Source organism: Eptatretus burgeri, chromosome 13, assembly GCF_056783735.1.
Source record: "Eptatretus burgeri isolate ZD-2024b chromosome 13, Ebu_testis_v1, whole genome shotgun sequence".
Classification (NCBI taxonomy): Eukaryota; Metazoa; Chordata; class Myxini; order Myxiniformes; family Myxinidae; genus Eptatretus; species Eptatretus burgeri.
This window is the reverse complement of record NC_140973.1, coordinates 10908416-10929115: the sequence shown is the minus strand read 5'-3', so window position 1 is coordinate 10929115 and position 20700 is coordinate 10908416. Positions and strand designations below refer to the sequence as shown.

The 20700-nt window shown below is 48.3% G+C and overlaps 1 protein-coding gene across 2 annotated transcripts in view; it reads right to left on the bottom strand.

The window, feature by feature from the left end:
• The window catches only part of LOC147013837 (voltage-dependent L-type calcium channel subunit alpha-1D-like), a 283507-nt gene that overhangs the window by 224306 nt on the left and 38501 nt on the right, over positions 1-20700 (bottom strand). For both annotated transcript variants that reach the window (XM_085851103.1, XM_085851104.1), the window contains exon 4: positions 12384-12523. In XM_085851103.1, the coding sequence (XP_085707229.1) occupies positions 12384-12523 (140 nt within the window). The remainder of the gene's footprint in view (positions 1-12383; positions 12524-20700) is intronic.

The following is a 20700-nucleotide window of genomic DNA, read 5'->3' as shown; positions in this document are numbered from 1 at the left end:
CCACGTCTCAACAGCCATCACACAACAACCACCAACCACAACGCCGCTTCACAACAACCACCAACCACAACGCCGCTTCACAACAACCACCAACCACAACGCCGCTTCACAACAACAACCACCAACCACAACGCCGCTTCACAACAACAACCACCAACCACAACGCCGCTTCACAACAACAGCCACGACCTTTACCGTCACAACTCGCCACCATCGCATCACCACCATTCTTGCGCCACTTGTGGGCACCGATACTGGACTCGTGCAGGGCGCGCACCGAACAGCGTGTTCAGAAACATCACAGACTTTCCGAGGAAAACGGATCAAAAACGACTCACGCCCACTTCTGTTCCGTCCTATCGGCGAGCTGGGGCGATTTGGCCCCGCCTCCAGGGCGTTGGAGTGTGGTCGCTATATGCAAATTCATGGATCAAAAAGCATTCACGCCCACTTTTCCTCGGTCCAATGGGGAGCCAGTTAGAGGTGAAGGGTCGGAGGTAAAGGGTCAAAGGTGGGGGAGCGAGGCCACGGGGGATATAAACGGCCGCGCTCGCCAAACAGTGCAGTTCGGAGGGGAGAAGTCAAGAGTTCGAGTTCGCGGTTGGGAGTTGTCGGTGGAGCTGGGAAGAAGTGGTAGCAGTCAGAGTGAAGAGGACGGAGCTGTGGAGAGGTGGCGGCGGCGAAGGCGATCGAGGGGGTGCTCGCGTCGGAGTCGGGGAGCTGCGGAGGGAGAGGCCGGCGGCGCGACCGAGGTCGAGGTGGAGACGCTCGTCGCGGGACCCGAGACAGGGTGATATCCTCCTCCCCCCCGAGCATCAACAATCCCCTCCTGTTTCCCCCCACGCTGAGATAGTGCGACAAGGGGCCCCTTTCCCACCCCCTACCAGACACTGTCCGCGAGGCCCGCGGAGTTGGGGCGCCACCGCCACTTTGCGTCTCATCATCAGACGGGTAGGCCCGACACGGTCTCGGCCCCAGGCCCGCCTACCCCCCTCATCCTGGAGGGTGGTTCTTTTTCTTTTGCTTTGGGTATCTGTGTTGTCGGCGCCGTCTGTGAAGTAAAATTGTATAAGTGTTGCCGTGTGCTCGGTAGTCGGATAGCTCTGCATTGTCTTCTTCTTTTATATTTGCTTTTTGTGTAATATTGTGTTTCTTCTCCTTTTACATGTGCTTTTGGTGTAATTGTATATGTGTGCTTCCCGTTCATCGCGAAATAAATGTGAGTTATGTTGAACTGTTTTCCCGCTTCGCTTCGTCTTTTCTTTCATTGAATCTCCATCTTGCTTCACGTAAAGGGTTGGTCGTGGGCTAAAACGCCCGATAATTAATCGAACCGTCGAGGCCGACGAATAACACCGCTCGGTTATCCCGATAGTACGGAACGGGTCGCTTAAAGTGGCCCATGTCCGAAGTCGACCTGCGGCGAGGTGCGATCGCCCGGTCTACCCTCCGTGTGGGTACTTAGGTAGGTCGAATTTGGCGAGCAACCCTATCCCACGCAGAGGCCGATTGGCACGATCGTGGTGAGACCGAAAGGTCCACCCGTGACTAGTTCCCGGCGTTAGTCCGAGAGGGTCACGACTGGATTGTCCGTCCGGTGGGCGACGTGCCGCGATTCGAGTTACGTGGCCGTTCGCACGCCGGCGGGCGCGAATCCGCAACACTGGTGTCAGGTCGTGCGATATAAACTCATCGCCCTCCTCACGGCACTGGTATCGGAGAACGGGAAAACGGGCTCTCCTGTCTCTAGCTAAATTCACGGGAATCGGTCCAGGGGTGAGAGGAGCGACCCCCGATTCCCTCCAAATTACGAGCGATTCAAATTATCCCTTTGCGAGAAATAAGATGGCGTCTCAAGGTGAGCGGGAGCCGGGGGTATTAGAAATGTATATGTGTAGTAATGTAGGATCCATGGTCCAGGATGAAATCCTGGACCATGTTGTGGATGATCCATGGTCCATGGCAGGAAATGTTGGTTGCACAGGAAAACGAACTCGCCCAACTGAACCCAGAGCCCGAAATAGGTGCGGCAGCGGCCGCGGTGTATGACACCTCCCCTCCCCCTCTCCACCAAAACCTCCCGATTCTTGCCGAATCGGCTCACCCAAGCGCACCCGACATGGCCCAGCTATACGCCATGCTGGCGGCAATGAAATTATAAACAAAATGAACGGAATGAACAAGCAAATGAAGGAAGAAACGAAAAAGCTGCGGGGTGAGACGCAGAACATGGGCCGATGCCTGCAGGCGGGCATGAAGGCCGTTAGCAGGGAGCTTAAAATGGCGACTCCACGTGTGGGAGCGAACGAGCTGGGAGGGGGTGCAACGGCTGTCGGGCCCGCGGTGGAGGCGGGTGAAAAAATAATTCGGGGGACGTGTTGGGCGAGGGTCGCGGCGGTGACCGAGGGGGAAAAATTAAATGGGGAGACCAAAACGTGTGAGACGAGACACGAGGTGACGACAAAGGAAATAAAAATAGTGGAGACAAGGGAGGTAAAGGGTGAAGAGTTGGCAGAGACACGGGAGATGGGAACGATAGAGGGAAGACTACACGATGAAGACGGGGTAAGTGACGCACACACACACACGGAGGTAGTGGAGGACAATGGGGGTGAGCTGGTGGACTGGGTGGAGGCCCGGTGCGAGCAGCTGGATGGCCTCCTCCAGGAACAAGGGGAGGGAGTATGCCCCCTTGAGGCGAGTCACGACCAGGTGAGTTCGGTCGTGCTTTGCGAGGTTGAGGGGAGGAGTGCTGCGAACGGGTGCACGGAAAGCTTGGGGGGTATAGAGGCCCCGGAGACCCTTGTGGGGACACGAATCCCCAGTGTGGTTGTCCCGGTGTGTGTGATGCAAGGTGTGAGTGCGTCCCCGTGTGTGAGTGGTGTGGTGGCGATTGTGCCGGAGTACGTGCTTCCCAGCACGCCGTGTGTGGATGAGGCACCGCGGTTGAGTGCCCCCGCGTGTGTGAGTGAGGCACGGTGTATGAGTGAGGCACGGTGTGTGGATGAGGAACCGCGGGTGAGTGCCCCCGCGTGTGTGAGTGGTGTGGTTTGTGTGAGGGAAATGGCACGAGTGAGTGGAAGGCCGCGAGTGAGGGGAGCCACGTGTGCAAGGGTAATGGCATGCATGAGTGAACGGCCGAGTGCAAGGGAGACCGTGTGTGTGAGAGAGCGGTATGTAAGGGAGATGTCAGTCGGCATGTGTGAACATGCAGCCGCGTCTCCCGGGGTGAATGTGATGGAATGGACTGTGAGTGTCGTAACACGCGTGAGTGCGTGTGTCGAATGGCGACGACGGCGACATGTGAGGAAAGAAAGCCGAGTAGCGGCTGTAGTTGTTTCGGGGACCGTGCCGGGTTCACCCAGCAGTGAGCACGAGGTCCGTGCTGTGCAACGCACGAGGCCCCCACGTGCTCGCTTGCGAGAGTGAAGTCCCGGTCCGGAAACGCCAGCGGTGGATTTGCCGATCCCGCGGACGGACAAAGTTTAGGCAGGATTACGGATTTGGACCGGACGGGTTCTCCACGCGATCGTGTGTGTTAAGCTCCAACAGGCAAAGCACATGTGTTCGCGTGGGGAACCCCTCGAGACGTGGGGCTTGTTTTTTTTTTATGCGCACGGTGATGTCATGGCTGCACGTGGGGTTGGAATCCGGCAGGAGGGGTATCCCTGCCGGATGGTACCGTCCAAGGAGGGACGAGGAACACGTGCAGCTGCATGACGTCACGGTCAGGTGCAAAGTGCGCGAGCTGTGAGTTGCCGCGCTGGTGCTGCGCATGTAAAAAAAAAAAAAAAAAAAAAAAAAAAAAAACAGCAAGCCTCACTTTCGGGTGCACAGGATTTCCCGGGCAAGGGGTGGAAGACCCCCTTACCCAGGGCACAGGATGGAAACTAGTTAGGGGGAAGGGTTAGCTTAGTTAGACCGACTTCATGGGGCAGGGGTAAGTCCTCATGGAGTCCGTGGAATGGATTAGTTAGAGGGATTGTTAGTCAGATTTAGGTTGGGAAAATGGAGTATGGGATTATTTTGGAGACAGAGACAGACTTTGGATATGTAGAGGGGACGTAGTTTAGCTATGTAGGTTAAATGGAACGTGCTATAGTTTAAGGGACGACGTGGGAGCACGAGTTAGTTAGGGGAGGTAGTTAGGAGGATGGCAGAGTTCAGCGGTGTGTGTGTTGAAGAGTTGGTGAGTTGTGAGGTGAGTACTTGTTGAGTGAGTGAGGCCAGCGGGTCTGTGTGAGTGGAGCGAATGGGGAATGCATGGTGCGATGAGTGATTGGGAGGAGGAGTGACTCCCGCCCAAGGGACCCCGGGGTCAGTGTAGAGTGAGTTAGGGGGTTAGTCAAATTAACAAAAATGGAGGTTGTTTTGTTGTTGGTGTGAATGTAGGCTCGAAACCCGTTTGGAGGGGTGTAGGAGCCCTGTTGACGGGCTGGGAGCGTGGCTGCGAAAGGTGAGTATCGCTGAGTGGGTACCCCGGGCACCAGGCTAGTCGGCCGTGGTAGGCCAAGGGCCCATGGGGGGCCGGGATAGCGTAGTGGGCACGGGTGCGCCTGCTTGGTGCGGGGGCCCGGGGCGCCATTAGCCGCGTGAGCAGTGTTGTGGGCACGGGTGACCCTCGGAAAGGGGCCCGGGAAGCCAGCCTGCCACTTGTGCGTTTCAGGGGAGGTGCCATGGGGGGCACTCCCCGGTGTTAGGGAGCTGGTAGGCTCGGAGGCAGTGTAGTGCCCGGGGGTGCCATCGTCGGAGAATCGGCAGAGGGTCGTGCCTGCCAAAGGGAGCCACGTGTCCCAGCTATGAGACCGTGTGAGGGCACGGAGAGAAAATTGGGGGGCGAGGCCCGAAATTGTGAGGACACCAACACAGGCGACGGGAATCTGGGTTGTAGAACCAATAGTTTAAGCGAGAGGTGCTTGTTGAAAGCCCCGGGGTAGTTTAACAGTTAAATGGATAGGGTAGATTAGGAAGTGTACCCCTCCGCACCATCCATCCCCTCGCTCTCGTTGTGGGCCGCTGGACTCACTTTGGTTATAGATCGCTGAACTCTGGGGAGGCCATCCTGAGGCTTCGTTGGGCCTCGACACAGGACGTTAGCTCTCCCTTATTCCCCTCCGGGAAGGGAACGTAGGGGTTGGGAGTAGGCTAGGTGACAGGATAGGTTAGCCGAACAAGGACGATAAAGGGGGTTAGGGGACGATTTATAGTGGGGAAGTAAAAATAAAAAAATAAAAAAATAAGTTGGGGCTAAATTGGGGTTTGACAAATTAAGGGAGTGGGTATAGACAGTGACAGGCAAAGGCGATAGGTTGGGAGGGAGACCGTAGGGTAGGTCCGAGCCCGCCTTCCGAGTGGCCAGCACCACCGCACTCCCTCCACCAACCTCCACTGAACGTCAAAGGCTGGCCAGCTTCATCTGCAGCTGCTGTGCTGCAAGGCCTGTGCCGGCCGGATCGTCTGCAGCTGTTTTCTGCAAGGCCTGTGCCGGCCAGTTCATCTGCCGGCTGTGTTTGCCTGCAGCGGCCTTCTTCTGCGGGCTGTGTTTGCCTGCTGCCTTTGCCATGCCATGCCCACAGCCCACGTTCACCAGCCCCGTTCAATTTTTGCTTTGCCCCCTCCCCCCTGTTCATTTCCATGTGCGCCAGGATCAAGGCAACAGTTTGCAAGCTGCGAGAACTGCCCTGTTGGCAGCTACAACACGGGCCTGCAGTGGCGCCCGTGCACCGTGTTTGCGTCCATCCATTCATCCATCCATTCGTTGTGTTCATTGCGTGTGCCACTTGAGCTGGCACGGAGACTGCATTTGTGCAGCCCATGCACCGTTGTGGTTCACTGCGTTCAGTTCAAAAGGGAAGGCCTTGGACTGCGTGTGAGCAGCCGGCCACGTTCCCTGTCACCTGCATTGTTTGAGCCAGAGACTGCATGCGAGCAGCCTGGCTCCCTGCTAACTGCTTTCTTTTTGCAGAGTTCAGTGATCCTGGGCCATGGTTTAGTGTAAAATTTGTAAGTTAAGGTTAAGATGTACTGTACATATGAGTGCGCCCCCGGCATGTCTGTCTTAGCGCCGAAAATTTTATTTAAGTCGTCCGTGTGAGTGAGTTTGTTTAGGTAGTTACTCAGCCCTCAGGTTATTTATTTTGGGGACACGAATACCATGAATGTCGCACTCAGGGATCCGTAGGTAAAATGTACTAGGGGAAAACTACACATGATGGCACACGAGAATTTGACGACTCGGGACGAGTCTGTAAAAAGGGGAGGGGGTAGTGTTGTGGTTGACGAAATTCGCAAACCACCATTCAGGTCCCTTAGGTGAGATATTTCTGTAAGTATATGTGTAGTTAGGCCCAAACCCGTTGTTTAGAGGGAATAAATGTCATTCAGTCGGGCTGCGACTCTTCAGGATAGCCGTTTTTCTTTACTATCTTTATTTTGAACCAGCCGCCATTACTACCACCACCAACCACGTCTCAACAGCCATCACACAACAACCACCAACCACAACTCCGCTTCACAACAACCACCAACCACAATGCCGCTTCACAACAACCACCAACCACAACGCCGCTTCACAACAACAACCACCAACCACAACGCCGCTTCACAACAACAACCACCAACCACAACGCAGCTTCACAACAACAGCCACGACCTTTACCGTCACAACTTGCCACCATCGCATCACCACCATTCTTGCGCCACTTGTGGGCACCGATACTGGACTCGTGCAGGGCGCGCACCGAACAGCGTGTTCAGAAACATCACAGACTTTCCGAGGAAAACGGATCAAAAACGACTCACGCCCACTTCTGTTCCGTCCTATCGGCGAGCTGGGGCGATTTGGCCCCGCCTCCAGGGCGTTGGAGTGTGGTCGCTATATGCAAATTCATGGATCAAAAAGCATTCACGCCCACTTTTCCTCGGTCCAATGGGGAGCCAGTTAGAGGTGAAGGGTCGGAGGTAAAGGGTCAAAGGTGGGGGAGCGAGGCCACGGGGGATATAAACGGCCGCGCTCGCCAAACAGTGCAGTTCGGAGGGGAGAAGTCAAGAGTTCGAGTTCGCGGTTGGGAGTTGTCGGTGGAGCTGGGAAGAAGTGGTAGCAGTCAGAGTGAAGAGGACGGAGCTGTGGAGAGGTGGCGGCGGCGAAGGCGATCGAGGGGGTGCTCGCGTCGGAGTCGGGGAGCTGCGGAGGGAGAGGCCGGCGGCGCGACCGAGGTCGAGGTGGAGACGCTCGTCGCGGGACCCGAGACAGGGTGATATCCTCCTCCCCCCCGAGCATCAACAATCCCCTCCTGTTTCCCCCCACGCTGAGATAGTGCGACAAGGGGGCCCCTTTCCCACCCCCTACCAGACACTGTCCGCGAGGCCCGCGGAGTTGGGGCGCCACCGCCACTTTGCGTCTCATCATCAGACGGGTAGGCCCGACACGGTCTCGGCCCCAGGCCCGCCTACCCCCCTCATCCTGGAGGGTGGTTCTTTTTCTTTTGCTTTGGGTATCTGTGTTGTCGGCGCCGTCTGTGAAGTAAAATTGTATAAGTGTTGCCGTGTGCTCGGTAGTCGGATAGCTCTGCATTGTCTTCTTCTTTTATATTTGCTTTTTGTGTAATATTGTGTTTCTTCTCCTTTTACATGTGCTTTTGGTGTAATTGTATATGTGTGCTTCCCGTTCATCGCGAAATAAATGTGAGTTATGTTGAACTGTTTTCCCGCTTCGCTTCGTCTTTTCTTTCATTGAATCTCCATCTTGCTTCACGTAAAGGGTTGGTCGTGGGCTAAAACGCCCGATAATTAATCGAACCGTCGAGGCCGACGAATAACACCGCTCGGTTATCCCGATAGTACGGAACGGGTCGCTTAAAGTGGCCCATGTCCGAAGTCGACCTGCGGCGAGGTGCGATCGCCCGGTCTACCCTCCGTGTGGGTACTTAGGTAGGTCGAATTTGGCGAGCAACCCTATCCCACGCAGAGGCCGATTGGCACGATCGTGGTGAGACCGAAAGGTCCACCCGTGACTAGTTCCCGGCGTTAGTCCGAGAGGGTCACGACTGGATTGTCCGTCCGGTGGGCGACGTGCCGCGATTCGAGTTACGTGGCCGTTCGCACGCCGGCGGGCGCGAATCCGCAACACTGGTGTCAGGTCGTGCGATATAAACTCATCGCCCTCCTCACGGCACTGGTATCGGAGAACGGGAAAACGGGCTCTCCTGTCTCTAGCTAAATTCACGGGAATCGGTCCAGGGGTGAGAGGAGCGACCCCCGATTCCCTCCAAATTACGAGCGATTCAAATTATCCCTTTGCGAGAAATAAGATGGCGTCTCAAGGTGAGCGGGAGCCGGGGGTATTAGAAATGTATATGTGTAGTAATGTAGGATCCATGGTCCAGGATGAAATCCTGGACCATGTTGTGGATGATCCATGGTCCATGGCAGGAAATGTTGGTTGCACAGGAAAACGAACTCGCCCAACTGAACCCAGAGCCCGAAATAGGTGCGGCAGCGGCCGCGGTGTATGACACCTCCCCTCCCCCTCTCCACCAAAACCTCCCGATTCTTGCCGAATCGGCTCACCCAAGCGCACCCGACATGGCCCAGCTATACGCCATGCTGGCGGCAATGAAATTATAAACAAAATGAATGGAATGAACAAGCAAATGAAGGAAGAAACGAAAAAGCTGCGGGGTGAGACGCAGAACATGGGCCGATGCCTGCAGGCGGGTCACGACTGGATTGTCCGTCCGGTGGGCGACGTGCTGCGATTCGAGTTACGTGGCCGTTCGCACGCCGGCGGGCGCGAATCCGCAACAATATATTGAGTTATATGTTCAAAAAACCTTTTCCAACATTCAAGTAGCCTTACATTTTTGATATTGCCATGATGTTTCATTTCTCTGCAAAATGCCCAAGTCCATCATCTTCATCACAACAATGGTTGGGTTGGGTGTGCACACGCACGTTGAAAAAAAAGATCGGTACCTTTTTAGTGGGAGATATTGAACGAGCCAGGGAACATCAGCTTTACCCTGACATCTGCAAAATCTAAAAACTCCACGGTTGGCAAATTGCAATGGATTCAAAGAGGTGTGCAGGATTAATTATCAATGTTATTTGTGGGAACTTTTACTTTTGAAAGGCAGGGTAAGGCGCACATGCACACCTGGTTATAAAGCTATGCCGACTGTGTCGAAGTTACAGGCTGAATTTGAAAGTTTCATGCACACAAGTCAACAGTGGGATCGGTCAGTTGTTAGCATTCACGACACAGCATAGTCTCATGTGGATTCAACGCCACATGGGATCAAACGAAACTGAAAGTCACTGTTCTGATGCAGTGCCGATGGGGGCACTGAATGTCATAGAATATCGAGCATCATGACATAGAATATCGACCCCTTGGATAATGACACAAAGCCGACATCTCAGGCTAAAATTACCAGGCCTTACAGGCAGGGACGCTGGAGAGGTAGAAGGGAAAGGGATGCAGAATTTATTTGAAGGGCAAAAAAACCCCTATCCTTCCCTTTATTGGTTTAGGTGGAATATAAATATCTGGAGATAAACAGCAAGATGCAAATTGAAGAAGAAATCGAGTCCTCTTGTTGAACTTAATGGCGCCATATAAATTAAACACAGATCATGATGCTCATGATAAAAACGGAAGAGCTCCAATCAATGTTGCACACTAAAAGGTCCCAAAAATTGATCACGTCCACGTGCGCTGCGAAGATTATTTAAATTAAATCGTGATACCGAGAATTATCAATTGTATGAATTAGTGGTAGTGTACTACAAAGTACTATCACTATCCAAAGTAATTCTATGGCAGCTGTTGGCTTGTCAGGTAGCATCGTTCACTGCCAGGATACGTGCGGTGCATTGTCTCAGTGAAAATTGACTAAATACAGGACAAATTGGAATTGGCAAATCTTTTGGAGGAAATTTCGAGGACTGCCTCCAAAAGGCCCCAAAAAACTTGCGAGGACAAAACTATTAGCAGTCAAAAGATATATAAATCTCTTACGCTCTCTGATAGTTCAGCAATGTTGTCAGACCTTTACAGGTGTTCACATGATAGGGCACTTTCTACCCCCCCCCCTGCTCCTCCTAGCAAAAGGCATGAGGGGCAATTTCCCCCCTGCTCCTCCTAGCAAAAGGCATAAGGGGCAATTGCCCCCCCCCTGCTTCTCCGAGCAAAAGGCATGAGGAGCAATTCCCCGCCCCCCTGCTCCTCCTAGCAAAATGCATGAGGGGCAATTGCCTCCCCCTGTCCCTCCAAGCAAAAGGCATGAGGAGCAATTCCCCACCCCTTGCTCCTCCTAGCAAATGGCTTGAGGGCCAATTGCCCACCCCCCCTGCTCCTCATAGCAAAAGGCATGAGGGGCAATTGCCCCCCCTGCTCCTCCTACCAAAAGGCATGAGGGGCAATTCCCCCCCTCCCCCGGACTCTGTAGTCCTCACCTGCCCCTGCGTCTCTGTTTACAGGGCTGCTCTTTCAGCCCAAAAATACCAGGCCTGAGAGGCCTGCTCAAAAGTGGGAGGGAGAACTTTTACATTTTTATCCGCAGGTGCAAACAGCTGTGGTCAATTAATGAGTCATTGGCTCCAGCTGCTGTCATGGGTGAGAGTGACGATTGGCACGGAGTTTACAACTATGGCTGGAGAACAAGTAATATCACTTCATCATGGTTGAAATACAAGCTTATAAAAAGGGTTGTGTTCAATTCCATCTTAGATTCTGCATTTACACAAAATACAAACTTCTGCAACTGAAATTGTTATTTTTAGACACCAGAATCAATAAAGTTCCCCAAACATAATCAGCGCAACATCCTATACTTCCAGTGAGTAAGGTGCTAAATCAACTTTAACGTTGGAAAATGCATTCACGCAAAAGCAATCAAGTCACACTAAAAGTTGGCTGTCCAGTGCAAAAGGCAGAAAATAATAATAATAATAATAATAATAATAATAATAATAATAATAATAATATTGATAATAACAATAATAATAATAATAATAATAATAATAATAATAATATGAGCTGTAGTTACATTCTATGCATTTCTAATTTTGCTTTCTCTTCATCCAGATCATTTTCCCACTTGACCTATATGCTATCTGTTTGTGGAAACAATGCATGACGACTGTTGTCTATGCATGGGAAGAATGATCAAAAGAAAGGAAGTGAGGCCATTAAGTCATTCATTCATGTGCAGCACAGGGCCGCTGGTTTGCATCATCTCTGGGAGAGCTGCTGTGCCACTGCTGCAGTGCTCCCCGCAGGTTAGAGCAGGAATCTGGAATTTGTTGAGGATGCCGGCAATAACTCATCTGCTATCCGCAAAGACGCCGTGGGATCTTTAACACCCACCAGCTTCTTCTCCTTCTTCTTTTGTGTGCGTCCACCAGCCTATGCTAGGAAATGCGACACCCGGTTTAACCTCCATCCGAGAGCCGCCCTGCCTGAGAAGCACCAATCCGCAGGAACCAGACCCGGACTAAACAGCTCAAAGGTAAGTGCATACCTGTACACCATCAGATTGCAGGATATTCAACTCAAACAATGTCTGGGCTCCATCTGCTTTAGTTTTCAAGCAAAATAAAATTCCAATCAAATATTGTGAAAAAGAATACAGATCTAGTTATCATCAGTCCTTTAAACTTACCTTTATTTCAATAAAGCAATTCACCTGAGAACGAGCTTGGTGTTGGCTTAGCGGTTAGGGTGGTGGCTTGGTACCCGAGGGCCCTGAGTTTGAGCCCTGTTGGCCGCTGAATTAACAGCCTGTCATCCTTATGAGGTACTGTGAAAGGAGCACCAGTGTGTACTGGTAATAGGGGCACTGCATCAGCAGCATAGCTGCGCCCCTAACCAATGATGCAACCAGCAGCCAAAAAGGCTGGACACTCTGGGAACCTTAGAACCAGCAGGAGCCTAAAAGGTGTGCACACGCACCTGTGAGCTGTAAACAGGTTTTGGTGTTTTTAAAGAGGAAATGATGTTTCACAGGCAGGGTTATTCATCAATGTGTGTTCCGTCCCTCTCGGATGGACGTTAAAATGGATGTCCTGTCCGTTAGCATTAGTTGGTGGAAGGTAAAGTTCCCACAGTGTCCTTCACAAAGAGTAGGTGAGCTATTGCCCACTCCCGAAACAAATTATAAATTCCTGCACCTTCAATCGAACGTGCATTGAAATGGCAACTCAGTCAGAATTGTAACCCTTTCCAAAGAAACTGCTTTGGCAGAACCGATGCTCTGTGAAGAGCACGGTGCACAAGACAAGACAAGACAAGTGTCATCAATTTTCTCATCACCATCGTTTTCCAGAACATTCTGTGGACACCATTTTGTTTCCTGAGCTAGTATTTTTTTAGGACTGCATACCCAACAATCACGATGATGAAGTCCAGCAGGTTCCAGCCGTTGCGAATGTAGGAACTGGGGTGCATGACCAAGCCATCGGCGATTATTTTCAGGAAGGTCTCCACTGTGAAGATGATTAGGAACGCGTACTCCACCTTTTCCTAGTAGATGCACCAAACAAGCAAAGGTTAAGATCTTAAGCAGCTATTTCAAAAATCAGTAGATAAAAGAAAGTGCAAGAAACTGAGACATGATGGATGTAAATTTATCCCATCATGCTCATGTTAAAATCCGATAGAAATGCTCAAGATCTGTCCGTCCCTGTAACTTAATGGACAAAGTTGAAGTACCACTGGGGCCACAAGCAGCTTCTCAACACGGTAGTTCCTTTCTTTTCTGCCTGTAACTTTGGCAGCAGGCAAGAGTTTGGGCAGGTTTCACAAGTAGAACCTTCAAAGAAATCCCTCCAAAACAATACTCCAGTATTTCTTTTCAAAAGTGATTAAAGGCTCTTGGGGAAACTTGTATGCATACAGTACTCATGTTATATGGAGGACAAGGACATTAGGAGACAATGTTCAAATCAATGTCATACTTGAGGGTCTGTAAAACCATTTGTCGTTTCGAAAATTGAAACAATACGGAATCACTCTTCAACAACGGAATCTCTTTCGGAAATTGAAATAATGGAAGTACGGAGGAAGTGGTCATTGTAGAAAGCATCAGTCAAGAAGATATCCAAACTTTAGTCTTCAAGCAAACCCTCCTCCTGTCCTCCCTCCCCAAAAAAAATCATTAAATACTCAGGGGCAGATGCTTTGCACATGCTGAAGGGGCTTACACAGCCATGTTCACTGCATCAAGGACGTGTCAAGAAGAAGGCTCCTGTGCTGGGATACAAAAGTTGGTTGACCATTGAACAAGGTGCATTGAAGAGGATGGTGACGATGTGGATGGGAGTGTAACGTGACATGATTAAAGTTTGTCAGTGGTACTACATGTTTATTATACTAGTACGTAGCCGTAAAAAATAAAAATAAAAATAAAAAAATTAATAAATAAATATTCAAACCGCGAGCAACAAACAACAACCACACAGGCCGTTTCATCGCTTTCGCGTGCCCGTACGTGCGTGGCCCGGAAGTTCGCATATTATTCGCAGTTACGATTATTCGCAATTTAGTTTTAATACCCAATTATTCAATTAGCGCCAACGTATTTTACCTTTTCGCAATGCCGTGGCAAGGAAAAACAAAAAGAGAAGAGAAGAGGAAAAAAATTACTTCCTGGTTCGGAACATACCAGCACTCTGATGTTACCGAAATTTATGCACCGTCTAATATGAAAACGATTATAACTTGGGGCATTGCGTTTATCTATAAATGTGCATAAGAAATCGAGAAATTATTAGAATACACGAAGTCATCACTATCCGGAAGTCCGTACATTGTAACCCGTAATGGGGAACGCGGCTGAGCTTCCCTTCCCCATCGGCCACGCCCACGCAACAACGTGTCTTGTCATTGGTTTGGTAAATAAATGACCATAACTTGGGAACTTGTCCGATTAATATCAAACCTTGAAAAGGCACATCCTCAGGTCCCCAGCAATATACCTGGCAAGTTTCAATTAGATCGGACCAGTGGTTGTCGAGAAACAGCGGTCACACACACACACACACACACACACACACACACACACACACACACACACACACACACACACACACACACACACATTGCTGGAATTATAGATCGATTAGTGGAGAGAATATTTTGGATTGTCCTCATAGGGGATTTTAACCTCAGATCCCAGTATCCTTCGCTGTGTGCTCAGAATGAAATACCAAGCAGGCCATCCCAAAGCCATGCTACAGTATTTTAGGTGCTTCGAAGATTACACCTGAAATACGAGTGAATGATTATTACATTCATGGAAAACACTACATATTTACACTGAATATACTTCAGTGTTTGGATCAGCAGAATAAGCCTGCCCATTGAGCTACATAAGTTGGATTTGTTCTTGAAACAAGATGGACGAGCATTCTCAAACGTGACTTTTGGGAATCCAGCTTGAGCAGCCTGCCGGAGTGTGGATTAGGGGGAGGGTGATGATTTGGGTTTTCTTTTTCATTATCAAACAATCACCATGAATATATTTTTTCGACTTCTATGTCAGATTTTGAAATTGTTCACAAGCAAATTGAAATTTCACAGCCCTGCCACAGTTCCTTATACAATGTACATTCGCGACAATAATTACACTCAAAATAATGACACTTCTTCGACAATATGCTCACAGCTGCTCAGAATTAGGCAGGAAACTTTTCAGCTCTGCATTAACTACGCTAGTAGGTGGTTGGTGTAACGAACGGCTCAAGTGTCTCCACTGAGTCTGGGAGGTCGGTGGTTTGAACCAAAGCTGAGTCATACCAAAGACTTAAAAATAGGGGCAAAAATTGGAGTACCCCTGGGTACTCACCTGGTAGAATAATGATATTGAGGAGGAAGTCAACGTGGGATGGAATCAGCAAAATGTACCAATGAACCAATGTTATAGCAAATACCAATTTTGGGGGGCAACCCGCCATCCGCCTCCCCTTCGACCCCAATCTCCCTCCCTTTCGTCAAAGTAAATCCCTTTCGACCCCAATTTTTTAAAATAGCGGCGACAACCTTTGGTACATCATTGACTGATGAAGGTTGTGGTCAAGTCTCATTGAAACTGCGAGTGTGTAGTTTCAGAGAAGAAAGCAAACAAATATTTTGGGGGATAATGCCCCCACCCCCATCCCCGTATATCCACTTCGACCCCAATGTTTTTCATGTGAACAAACTTTGGTACATCATGGGTGATGAAGGTCAAGGTCAAGTTTCATTGGTATTGTGTGCGTCGTTTGAGAAGAAAGCAAATACCTCTTTAGGAGGGGAAATTCTGACTCTGTAAACAACCTCCGTAGATCCCCCCCTCCCCCCCGAGATCCAGATTTTTTTTTTATGACGTTGACAAACTTTGGTACATCCTGTGTGATGAAGGTTGTGGTCAAGTTTCATCAGAATTGCATGTGTAGTTTCTGAGAAGAAAGCAAATACCTATTTATTTATTTTTTTTTGGGGGGGGGGTGGGGCAGGGGGAATGTTAAATAAAAAAGTTCCAGTTGCTGAATCCACATCTTCCCAAAAATCCAATCAGTTTGTCCTTGTCACACACCCGACCTGTCCACCAAATTTCATCCGAATCCGTCCACAACTTTTTGAAATATCCTGCACAGAAACAAACAAACAAACAAACAAGAAAAAGACGTCGTGCAGAGCAAGATACTTGCAAAATCAACAAAATCAACAGCAAGATACTTGCGATACATCAAATTGTCCATCTCATTAAGATGAAAATTGACATTCTTAATCAAAGCTCAATTCAATCATATGAAAAATTGATCATCTTTCAGATTGAAATCGATTTTAGAATTTTGACCTTGAGTTGACCTTCGACCTTTTGACCTCAAAAATAGTTTTTTTTTTCAAATTCATTAATGAACGATGCAATTGCTGTTTGATTTTCAAGTTAATCAGATGAAAATTGACAATTTTTCAGATTAAATTTGATGATTTTAGAAGTTTGACCTTGAGTTGACTTTTGACCTTTTGACCTTAACAATAGTTGGTTTCCCAATTCAGTGATGCAAGATGCAAATCTTGTTTAAATTTCAAGTCAATTGCCTGAAAAATGACAATTTTAGAAATTTGACCTCAAGATGAGCATTGACCTTTGTCCTCAAAATCGAAAAGCTCCTCAGTTGAGACTACCTCGACAACGTTGTAAAGTTTCATGACGATCGGTTTCGAATTGTGACCTGTAGGCGATAAGCAGACAGACAAACAGACAAACAAGCCGGTAGGCGGCGATGGGTCGCCGAGCAGGGAAACTACAAGATATCGAGCAAAATGGATGTCATATAGCGGATGTGGAATCACCTTAAGATTATACATATCAAATCTCATCCAGTTCCATCTACTGATAACTACTCGGTATCCATTTAAATGAAAAGTACCGAAAACGCGGTTTGAAATCGGAAATCCCCAAAGTTCGAGGGGGTGCTGTGGGTGAACAAAGATCTAAATCGAAAATCCGGCTCGGTCGTTTGTGCACAATGTATTCCAGACGATTAGTGTGAATTTTCATGACCATCCGACCATAACCCGAGGAGGAGTAGCATTTGGCACCTCCAGCTCTCGCATATTATCGATTTTTGCACTAATTGACCTTTGACCCCTGACCTAAGCGAAATCGGTCAATATGTCCTGAGGCAAAGTTGTAGTACTCATTGAGTACCATGAACTTGCAAAGTTTCATTCGTATCGATGCACTCACCTGGTCGCTAGGGGGTCTTCAATTTTCGCCAATTTTCGCACATACCCTAATTGTAGGGGGCGCTGCGGGTAAAGTATTCCATATATCACAAAAACCGGAATATATTTGATAGAGCATCACCTGTAGATCATTCGTGCCAAATTTCATAACCCGACGTGGGATAATGGCTTTCGGAATTGATTTCACGTGAACGGTTCCGATTTTCAAGGTTTTTCGGTTGTTGCTAGGAAACCAAAGCATCCCTAGCAACCATCACAATTTCCAAAGCACGAGGTCATAAGATGTACTTACTACCCGAGTTTGGTCAAAATCCACCCACGTTTACGACCAATTATGCTGATGACAAACGAACAAACATCCAAACAAACAGACAGAATTACTGACAATAAGGGTCACCTATTTCGGCGACCCAACAGACAGAATAACAAAATCGACTGACCAAAATGCTTGAAAAATATTCGATTTTGCAAGTAACAAACAGACAGACAGAAAGGCGTGAAAACATAACCTCCAACACCTTCGGTGGCGAAGATAATTACATTTTCCATCGCGCTTACCTCCAAAAAAACATTTCCCAAGTTTCCCTCAAAAAAATGATATTTCCCTCCAAACGATGGTGTACTCATTGATGGAACATCCTGCCTGTGAAGGATGATGGTAAATAGTCAGTTCAGGAATCAAACTCAGGTGAAACAGCTCCAAGGGGAGTACACAACCAAATAAGCTATCCTGTCAATCCCAAAACAAATCGGGGTAAGGACAACGTGGAGCAGATGGAGATTGTTGACGGTTGTCTGTTTGCAGTGCCGTTGTCTGAGCACCTGCCTCATGATGCAGTGAAAACAATCAAAATCCCATTATACTATTGATCTCTCCATTGTCTTCTCATGTCATTGTCTTTCATGCAAAGCTCCTCCAAGAGTCTTAGACAGTTTAAAAAGTGTCTCAGACAATAGTCCTTTACAATTCTTTCAGCGACGACGTGCTCGAAACGTCACATTTCAGCAATGCAAAAAAGACCTGAATGATCCTTTAAGAGATCTTCCTGTTCCTTAAAATTTCAGTCAAGTCACTAACTTGTCAAAGGTAAATTCCAGTTGTCAAGGCTAAATAGCAGTGCTCTGCCTATGGTAATCACCATCATTCTCTAACATTCCACCCTGCTTCACCTGCCGTGGCAAACCATCTCAAATCACGCACAATGCTCTTTAACGAGACAAAAGCAAAGATTTGTATCGAGGAAAAGGCCCATCACAGAACCATAAAACTAATTGTCTTTTTCAAGGTAACTCCATAAGATGACTTCAAAATCATCCCAAGACTGTACGACTCGGGAACCTGCTATTTTTACAAATCGTTCGCACAAAACCCAGACTCCTTTGTTAAAATCGATGCTATTACAAGAGTGGTCTAGACTGTGATCAAAAACTGGGTTGCAAAATTCATTGAAGGTGTTTATTGTCGCTGAGATGTGTTTAATATAATAGAATGGAATGATAGTGAGAGGCATCATGGTTGGAGCATCCACTGTGAGATCATACCATGAACGTTTCTGTTTCAAGACCACTTGGTCCGTGAATGTCAGGGTCCTACGATATACATGGATACACCCCTTGACTTTTCACATTTTCTTGTTACAGGCTGAATTAAAAAAAATACATTTTTTTTTGTCACCGATCGACACAAAATACCCCATAATGATAACATGAAAACATGTTTTTCGAAATTTTTACAAATTAATTAAAAATGAAAAGCTGAAATGTTTTGCGTCAATAAGTATTCAACCGCCTGAGTCAATACTTTGTATAAGCACCTTTGGCAACGATTACAGCTTCGAGTCTTCTTGGGTGTGTCTGTACTAGCTTTGTACATCTGGATTTGGGGATTTTTGGGGTGGTTCCATATGCTTTCCATTCCCTAATGTTGGACTTCACTCTGCTATTGGGAACTTCCAACACTCTAGAAATTGTTTTATACTCTTCCCCAAATCTATGCCTGCTCACAATTCTATCTTGGAGTTCTACGGACAGTTCTTTGGACTTCATGGTAGAGTTTCTGCTCTGACATGCACTGTCCAACTGTGGGACGTTGTAATAGAAAGGTGTGTTTCTTCATAAACCATGTCCAATCAATTGAATTGGCCACAGGTATACTCCAATTAAGTTGTAGAGACATCTCAAGGATTGTCAAAGGAAAATGGATGCACTCAAGCACAATTTGGAGTGTCAAAGCAACGGGGATTGAATATTTATTAACACAAAACATTTCAGCTTTTCATTTTTTTATGAATTTGTTAAAATTCAAAAAAAACTGCTCTTCATCCCACCAATTTCCTACTCTTTTGCTCGGTGTAAAAGAGAATACATGGCTGTTTTTATAGTGTCTTGACTTATCCTGCTCAGCTTTGGTTTGAGATAACGCTTCTGGGAAGTGAGCTCTCGTAAACAATCAGCACATTAGTTAAGAGTGTGACGCATAGCGTTGTTTCGCTCGGCCACTAGTAGCCGCCACACAGCCGTAGTCATGGTTCCCTGTCTGCTTCATTCATCTCACAGGTATGGTAAACCAACCCCAGGCAGGAAGATCAGGCCAGAGGTGAATGCTGTAAGACGGCATCCATGGTGTTTTTATGGACTCGGCGGGCTTGTAGTTATTTGCCCCATGACTGTCAGTGATTAGGTGTGAGATTTTAAGCACTCCACTGGATGACCGTAACTATACATATACATATATACATATGAGGTCCATCTAAAAAGTAACGGGAAGGACTTCACAGAAGTTTTATTCCAAAAAATATATTGAAATCACAGCTTGTCCCCTTCAAAATAGTTTCCCTCCAGTCTCACACACTTGTCCATCCTCTTCTTCCACGCTTCGATGCACCCACGGAAGGCTTATTCTGGAATCCTACTGAGCTCCATCGTCACGGCCCTTTTGATGACCTCCACATCAGGAAATCGGGTCCCCTTGATCACTCCCTTGAGCTTAGAGAATAGGAAAAAATCACAAAGGGCCAAGTCTGGCGAATACGGGGATTGCTCCAGAGTTGGCACGTTCCTCTCTGCCAGAAACTGTCGAATGCTCAGGGCACTGTGAGCAGGAGCATTGTCATGGTGGAGCACCCAGGCGTTGTTCTCCCACAGATCCCTCCTCTTGTCCCGGACTGATCTCATGAGGCACCAGAGGATCTCCTTGTACACGTATTGATTCACTGTTTGATCCTGTGGTAGAAGTGGACGACGCCCTTGATATCAAAAAACGTGATGAGCATCACCTTGACCTTCGACTTCGACATCCTTGCTTTCTTTGGTCTTGGTGATGCCGGACTTTTCCAGTAAAGACTCTGCCGTTTGGTCTCGGGATCGTATTCGAGTATCCACGATTCATCGCCAGTAATGACTCTCCCGAGCAGGTCTGGATCGTCCTCAAGACACTCGATAATGTCTCGACAGACAGTGGCTCTCTGCTGTTTCTGGTCCTCGAACAACAGCTTGGGGACCATCTTTGTGAACACCTTGTGCATTTCGAGATTTTCAGTGATGATGCTCCAGACAGTGTCCTTGTTCCTCAGCAATCATCCGCACCGCGAGTCGACCGATCTTAGTGCACCATCTGCTTCACATGCTCGATGTTGTCCGCCGTTCTGCTCGTTCAAGGTCTTCCAGACCGTGGCTTGTCTTGAACCTCCTTCCGTCCCTCTTTGAACCTCTTGTGCCATTCAAATGCACGGGAACGTGACGTTTCTTCCCCGTAGACTTGCTGCAGCATTGCAAAGGATTCAGAAGGTGTTTTTCCAAGCTTGACAAGAAACTTAAGATTGGCTTTCTGTTCACGACTCAAAGCATGACGACCAGGACTAGACAACGTGTAAAGCACGACCTGTAAAAAAAATCACACAATGAGCGCAGTCAACCATCACCAATCATATATATTGCTGGAATGTTGCGAAAGACTGTGACATAAC